Source organism: Harmonia axyridis, chromosome 1 (genome assembly GCF_914767665.1).
Source record: "Harmonia axyridis chromosome 1, icHarAxyr1.1, whole genome shotgun sequence".
Classification (NCBI taxonomy): domain Eukaryota; kingdom Metazoa; phylum Arthropoda; class Insecta; order Coleoptera; family Coccinellidae; genus Harmonia; species Harmonia axyridis.
This window is the reverse complement of record NC_059501.1, coordinates 59,818,932-59,827,445: the sequence shown is the minus strand read 5'-3', so window position 1 is coordinate 59,827,445 and position 8,514 is coordinate 59,818,932. Positions and strand designations below refer to the sequence as shown.

General features: G+C 32.2%; 1 protein-coding gene across 1 annotated transcript; it reads right to left on the bottom strand.

Annotated features, from left to right (window-relative positions):
- Positions 1-2,007: 2,007 nt before the first annotated feature.
- Positions 2,008-7,597, bottom strand: LOC123672470 (zinc finger protein 711-like). Its single transcript, XM_045606569.1, has 4 exons — positions 7,150-7,597; positions 6,899-6,916; positions 4,241-4,559; positions 2,008-2,253 (listed from the first exon to the last, which is right to left on the bottom strand). Exons 1-4 carry the CDS (start codon positions 7,254-7,256, stop codon positions 2,008-2,010), a joined length of 690 nt encoding a protein of 229 aa, XP_045462525.1. The 5' UTR covers positions 7,257-7,597.
- Positions 7,598-8,514: the final 917 nt, after the last annotated feature.

The following is an 8,514-nucleotide window of genomic DNA, read 5'->3' as shown; positions in this document are numbered from 1 at the left end:
ATTTCTTTCAGAAAAAGGTGAATTTCATTGAGTGCTTTCTGAAAGAATAGTAAGTTACGTAACAAGTCCGGAACATAGGTTTTTTTTGGACGAATAGACAAAATTCCAGAACGAGCGTAAGCGAGTACTGGAAGTCTGTGAGTCCAAAAAAAAAAACATTTTAGGGCGTGTTGCGTACAATATTTTTTCGGCAACCCTGTAGAATAACAAATCAATGAGAGGACACATTTCTTTTATATACATTTTAATTCTAATTTGAATTAAACAAAACAGAAAATACGACATATTAGCAGAAACATTCTAATTCTTATTTATATTGAAATTCGAGCAATTATACTAATATTGAAGGGATTCATTTCGTTTTCTCGGTTGCTATGGTAATGATCAACTGCATTTATTAAAAATATACCAACCAAGATTTTCATATTCACAATGACACAAACGAAGTGATTCTTTTCTGGCCTAGTCCGGGAAATGCTACTTTCTCAGAGACAAAGCTTCCAGGAAGTGAGCACTTCCCGGACGGTTGCCGAAATAGTAATTTTTCGGCAACCGTCCGGGAAGTGCTCACTTCCTGGACGCTTTTTCTCTGAGAAAGTAGCATTTCCCGGCCTAGTCCGGAAAGTACGTACTTCCCGGACTAGGCCGGAAAAGAATCATAGAATCCGTAGCAACCGAGATAACGGCTGACAGTTCATATGAAATTAGTTGTCAAAAATTTGGATGTTTTTTGATCGCAATCACAATAAAATATGGAAAGCAGCAGCGATATTGTTATTTTACATGGTTGCCGAAAAAATATTGTACGCAACACGCCCGAAAATGGTTTTTTTGGACTCACAGACTTCCAGGACTCGCTTACGCTCGTCCTGGAATTTTGTCTATTCGTCCAAAAAAACCCTATTTTCCGGACTTGTTACGTAAATTACTATTACGTAACAAGTCCGGAAAATAGGGTTTTTTTGGACGAATAGACAAAATTCCAGGACGAGCGTAAGCGAGTCCTGGAAGTCTGTGAGTCCAAAAAAACCATTTTCGGGCGTGTTGCGTACAATATTTTTTCGGCCACCATGAAAAATAACACTATCGCTGCTGCTTTCCATATTTTATTGCGATTACGATCAAAAAACATGCAAATTTTTGACAACTAATTTCATATGAACTGTCAGCCGTTATCTCGGTTGCTATGGATTCTATGATTCTTTTCCGGCCTAGTCCGGGAAGTACGTACTTTCCGGACTAGGCCGGGAAATACTACTTTCTCAAAGAAAAAGCGTCCGGGAAGTGAGCACTTCCCGGACGGTTGCCGAAAAAAATATTTTTTAATGTCTATTCCAGACTTTTTAAATAGTCCAGTATATGAATAAAATTATGGATAATTGAATTTATATTCGATATAATGTAGCTACAAGTGTAACTGAACTCTGGGGAATTCAAAATTTGTGATAAATAAAAACACACAAGAAAATTTATGAAATTTTTGTATCTGATGTTTTCAGAAGAAAATAGCCCTAATATTTTTGAGAAATAGACTGGGGATATAGTGAGTGTTATTGGGGAAGAAAGTGCTAAATTTTCCTATCAAAGGACAATTCAGCCTTACGTTCCAAAACTATACATCTTCCTTTACTCTGACGGTTTTAAAAAAAATACTGCAAATTTTATACAACGGTTTATTATATTACCTTTCATCATCAAATATGCAAGCACATATGGAAAAAAAAAACATATAATAAATATCAACAAAAAAAAATTATGATTAATATCTTACGGAGAGATTCGAATCAGGGCTTCGAAACTTGAATAACATGGTCAAAAATTTATAACTCCGTATTTATAAAGGGTGGGAATTTGCTGTGTAGTATTCATTATTATTGTAGTAACACATATTCTCAATATCATAATTGTATGACTCCTTCCTTCAAAACTTTGGTTGGCCTGCTTTCTCTAGTCTATGTTTCCTGTGATCTGGATTGCCAGCTATCTCACCATTGCTTTAGTGGTTATTTAATGGGGGTTTGTTGTCCCCTGGTGAACTTTGCCATTCTGTCTTAGCTCATTCTGTCCACATGATGGTTCCACTCTCTCCGCCTCTTCCTTATCCATCTGACCACATCGTCCACTTGGCACTTCTCTCTTATAACAGAATTTCTGTCTGTCCGCCAGTTTGTATCCCGTTATTGTTCTTAGGGTCTTCCTTTTCAGTTGTTCGCAATATCCTCTTTGTTGTAGACGTTTCAGCTCTGGTCTCCGCTCCGTTGATAGTTTTCATTTTGAAATATAATAATTCACTTATATTCAATATTCCAATTAGATATCGATTTTTGTAATATTAGTCTTTACTAAGAAACAATTAACCAGGCCACTGGAATGTTTACTGCACCTCTATTTGTCAATTTTGTGGGTTTGTTGTTTTTCTACCTCACTTTATCATATTACTGTTACAATTCATTACAATATAACTCCATTTACGTTTAAGGCCACTCCTATGTTATTCTTCCTCTGAGATTTTTCAATCAAATGGACACGTTTTATGTCTTTTAAGGGTTTTTTTTTACGCTTGAAACATACTCACATAAGTGACATTTATGTTCTTTTTTATTGAAATGGACAGAATCCATATTAACTTTGAGGTAAACTTACCGGTTGGCTGCATAATCACATAAGTAATTCTCTTATATTCAAATGGACATAATCTTTATGCTTTTTGAAGTTATTTTTCTGATTAGCTGCAAACCCACATAAGTGACATTTATGTTCTTTTTTTATACAGATGGATAGAATCTATATGCGTTTTGAGGTTATTCTTCTGATTGGCTGCAAACTCACATAAGTGACATTTTTGTTCTTTTTTATTCAAATGGGCAGAATCTATATGCTTTTTGAGGTTTTTCTTCTGATTGACAGCAAACCTATATAAGTGTCATTTATGTTCTTTTTTATTCAAATGGACAGAATCTATATGCCTTTTGAGGACATGTTTATGATTGGCTGCATAATCACATAAGTGACATTTATGTTCTTTTTTATTCAAATGGACACAATCTATATGCTTTTTGAGGTTTTTCTTCTGATTGGCAGCAAACTTACATAAGTGACATTTATGTTCTTTTATATTCAAATGGACAGAATCTATATGCTTTTTGAGGACACGTTTTTGATTGGCTGCATAATCACATAAGTGACATTTATGTTCTTTTTTATTCAAATGGACAGAATCTATATGATTTTTGAGGTCTTTTTTTTGATAGGCTGCAAACTCACATAAGTGACATTTATGTTCTTTTTTATTCAAATGGACAGAATCTATATGCTTTTTGAGGACATGTTTTTGATTGGCTGCATAATCACATAAGTGACATTTATGTTCTTTTTTATTCAAATGGACAGAATCTATATGCTCTTTGAGGACATGTTTTTGATTGGCTGCATAATCACATAAGTGACATTTATGTTCTCTTTTATTCAAATGGACAGAATCTATATGCTTTTTGAGGACATGTTTCTCATTAGATGCATAATCACATAAGTAACATTTATGTTCTTTTTTATTCAAATGGACAGAATCGATATGAATTTTGAGTTGAACTTTATGGTTGGCTGCATAATCATCTCTTTCATTCAAATGGACAGCATCTATATGCTTTTTGAGGACATGTTTTCGATTGGCTGCATAATCACATAAGTGACATTTATGTTCTTTTATATTCAAATGGACAGAATCTATATGCTTTTTGAGGACACGTTTTTGATTGGCTGCATAATCACATAAGTGACATTTATGTTCTTTTTTATTCAAATGGACAGAATCTATATGATTTTTGAGGTCTTTTTTTTGATAGGCTGCAAACTCACATAAGTGACATTTATGTTCTTTTTTATTCAAATGGACAGAATCTATATGCCTTTTGAGGACATGTTTTTGATTGGCTGCATAATCACATAAGTGACATTTATGTTCTTTTTTATTCAAATGGACAGAATCTATATGCTCTTTGAGGACATGTTTTTGATTGGCTGCATAATCACATAAGTGACATTTATGTTCTCTTTTATTCAAATGGACAGAATCTATATGCTTTTTGAGGTCATGTTTCTGGTTGGCTGCATAATCACATAAGTGACATTTATGTTCTTTTTTATTCAAATGGACAGAATCTATATGATTTTTGAGGTCTTTTTTTTGATAGGCTGCAAACTCACATAAGTGACATTTATGTTCTTTTTTATTCAAATGGACAGAATCTATATGCTTTTTGAGGACATGTTTCTGATTAGATGCATAATCACATAAGTAACATTTATGTTCTTTTTTATTCAAATGGACAGAATCGATATGAATTTTGAGTTGAACTTTATGGTTGGCTGCATAATCATCTCTTTCATTCAAATGGACAGCATCTATATGCCCTTCGAGATTGTTTTTCTGATTTGAAGCAAACTCCCCTTTTTCATATTTAATAGACGATCTTATTCCATTCTCATCAGTGTAATGCTGAACAATTCCCATGAATTCAGTCTTTTCATCAATATGCCCCCAATCAGTTGTGTCCTGAAAACTAGAACCAAAAAATAATTGTAACATTTTGATTTTCAATTATAAGAGGTTTGAAGCGAAAACAATTTCAACAAACACTGAAAATTTTCATTCAAAAGTGTTCTTCTACAAAATCGAATTTTCAAAAAGATATTTCAAAGGAATATTTCACAAAGTGTGACGTCTTCGTAAAAAGTATTGTTGCTAAACTATATTCATTTTCCTAGTTAGAGAATTTGAAAGAGAAATTTCAATATCACATAATAGAGTAATCAATAAGACTTTATTTCATAGACATTATTGAAATCTTCAAGATCTAATCTACACAATTTCAAATTAAATAAATTTTAATAATTAAAATTATTGCAAAATAGAGAAAATTATTATTAAATTTATTTATTTATTGATGGAAAATACACAATACAATGATGTGCACCTCACAGAGGCAATCAAGATGCCTGTTTGTGAGCTCGATTTAGTATTTGCACAATTCATAGCCAACAAGAACTAGTGTTGGGCATAATCGGATGTTTTCAATAATCGGTTATTCGCTAACCGAGCATTTCAAAAATAGTTTATTCGAATAAAAATCCCCGTATGCGATATGACCTTCAATGCGTTGAAAATGTTTAAATATCGTCGGCAATAGCCAAAGATTCCCGAATATGTTGCGCTAAGTAATAAACTACACATTTTATCACTTGGTAGACATTTGGATCATTCAGTCACCGGGAACAATTCATTACTCAGCTGAATATGCGTCTTCGGGAAATCACTCTGATCCCTGAGATTTATGTCATTTATGAAATCTTAAAATTTTTTATTCCATTCACACCAATAATTAGGGAATACTTGAGTTTCAATTCCTAATTTATTTGAAACTGGAGTGGAAGTTTCATAAATTGTAAATAATATGCATTTGAGCATTTGGCTTGTCATAGTGATCTCCACAAAATAATACATTTTCTGAATTGAAGGCAGAAAAGTACGAAGACATTAATGAATTATTAGAAACCCTTATTCCTATAAAATAAAAGGGGATATGCTCTCATACATTTCAGTCTCTGTCTCTTTCAGTTCGAATGTTCCAACGAAAGTAATTTCATCTTGAAACGATTAATTATTTCCGAAAATAAAAATGCGTCCTAGAGCCAAAAAGTCATTTGTTTGGAAATACTTCAGCAAAGCTGATAATCAAGTGGCTGTTTGTCTATTTTGTGAAAAAAATTTCAAATATTTTGGAGGAACAACTAATCTTCATTTTTCCGTTTCAGTTTCTACCATTCAACGCCGATAAATTCAAATATACTACACCTCAGTTTTTAGTATAAGGTGCTGCGAAATATTGCCAAAAAAAGATCACCCACACACATATTCTTCGCTGATCAAGTCCAAGTTATTTTGTTATTCGTTATTCCTAAATCCTAATTCCTTCTTATCCCATTCGATTCTTATCATCAACACAATTTAATTTACAAGCACGAGAATCGTAAATTAAATAATCGGAAACGTACACGAGGATTCCTCGTCGAGTACGAGTAGATACAGCATATGAATAACGAAATCAAACGAAGACTTTCGAGATGCGAGTCTCCGCATCAAAGATTGAGTGCCGAGTATTTAGTGATGCGAACATTTCGATGCTCGGATGTTACCGAGCATTTTAAAAATCGGTTAACCGAGTATTTCTATCCGAGGATGCCCATCACTAACAAGAACTAAACAATAACAAAAGCAAAGTAACAACAATTATCAAATACCAGCAAATGAAATAAAATTGCCTTAATAAAAAAAAATATACAAAAATCAATTAAACTCAGCCGCAAACCACCTCTTTAGTTTATTCTTCCTGAAATAACCATCATCCAAAACCTTGAGTTATTGGGAAAAGAGTTGAAAATACCTATTGCTCTAACAATGCTACTTTGGGAACTTACAGTCCTGTATGTTATAGGTAATTGAATACTCTTGTTTCTAGTGACACTTCCTGATCTTAGAAATTCACTCTTAAGGTTTTCGTAATGGTATCTCAGTGATTCCAGTAAAAACAATTTTTCAATATTTAGGGGGAGGTCCCGAGCAACTTTGTTCTTATTAACAACTTTCAAGATTCTTTTTTGTTGATTTTTCAAGAGGTTTAAACAATTTGAATAAGCTCTACCCCAAGCAAATTGAAACTAAATATTTTATATTATTCAAAACAAAAGAGATGGTCAATATATTCTGACATTTTTCATTAAAATCCAGAGATTAAGACTAATAGGGAGTTGTCTTGTAAACATGATATGTGAAATCAATCGGATTGAAGGCAAACAATGGATTCTTTTTTAAAGATCTATATTGCTACAGTTTCGAGCTTACTTTGGACTCTTCCTCTGGCTAAAAAATGAACAAGACAAAATTAGAAAACGAAAACTACAAACAGAACTAATACCAAAACAGATCAGTGTAAAAATAATTAAAACTCTCAAAATCGTTAAAACACATCTACTTAACTGAAGAGACAATATGCCAATTTCTTTCTAGAAATAACTATTTTACAATGAAAAAAGTGAAAGTGAAAAAAGTTAAAATTTGACCTACATTATCAAGAAAAATTAATGAATGCTTACTCCAAGTCAAATGAGTTTCCTTTTTCATAGCTATCATCTTCTCCCATTTCCATCTTTACTCTGTGATGATTAATTTCATCTAGGAAAATGTTTGAGTATGTTTCCATTTCTGGCTTCAACACTTCGTAAATTCTTAATTGTGAAAATAAATATGTACAAGTACAATTCGAGAACTGTGCACGTTAGCATGAAGCTTGTCTTTTCTTCCCCGACTAAAAATATTTTTATATACCCACGACACTCTTCATGAAGAAATAACAACCACAGATAAGTAGATGTAGATAATCTGATAATGACATAGAGAAATGAATATTTGTCTATGCTCTATATGGTGGGTTTACGCACCACTTAGAATATAGGCATCTGAAAATAAGAATGCAGCGCCAAGGTGAGCAGACGTAGAACTATAAATGTTGACATAGGAGTGTTTTGTTGTATTAGTTGTGTGTATTTACGTTATTAAAATTTGATTTTACAATAAATATAAAATCTTTTCGGTCTTCTATAGTGAACAAGTGTGTTACTTTGTATATAATATTTTCATTTTAGGTAAAGGCGGTAGATATCATCATTTGTTTCAGTTCAGTCTAGTGATATTGAAAGTTATGCAAGGATGGAAAACTTCGAAAAATGACGAATAACAATCGTGTGCATATAATATGTGAACGGTTCATTCAACATTATTATACTACAGGATTCTAATAGTACCTTTTTTAGGTCCAAATGGCAAGACTGAGTTTAGTAGAATACTTGGGGCATCTTAAAGACACAAACACTTCTAGGAGTAAATCAAATAATTTGACAACTTTGTGTCTAATCCTTCACAATAATATATCTGTATGATATATTCATATATTAGACACAAAGTTGTCAAATTATTTGATTTATATTAAATATCCTTCATCAAGAAGACTCATTAAACTTTTATAACTTCTAGGAGTGTTTATAGAAGTGTTTATGAAGGTGAAGAAGTTTTAAATGCTGGTCACATAATAAAAATGTTACATGTTATTTGCATGACTAATAAACTTTAGTTGAAAGGTTTTTTAATTATCCGAATTAATTATTCACGTTACCCTTCAATTATACAGTCTCAACAAAATTTTACAAATGCTTATGTATTGAATATTTTTAAGAATACTACAGAGAGTCGCATATCCATTTTTATTTATTTATTAAGAGATAACTGAATTTACATAAAATGTTTCTAAAAATAAATTTATATAACTAGGTTACTTAAAACTACTCATATTGATACCTATTTAACAAATTATATAATTGCTTGACTAATGAATCATCAAAAATAATGAGAATAGGCATCTGAGATTAAGAATGCAGCGACAAGGTGAGCAAACGTAGAACTAT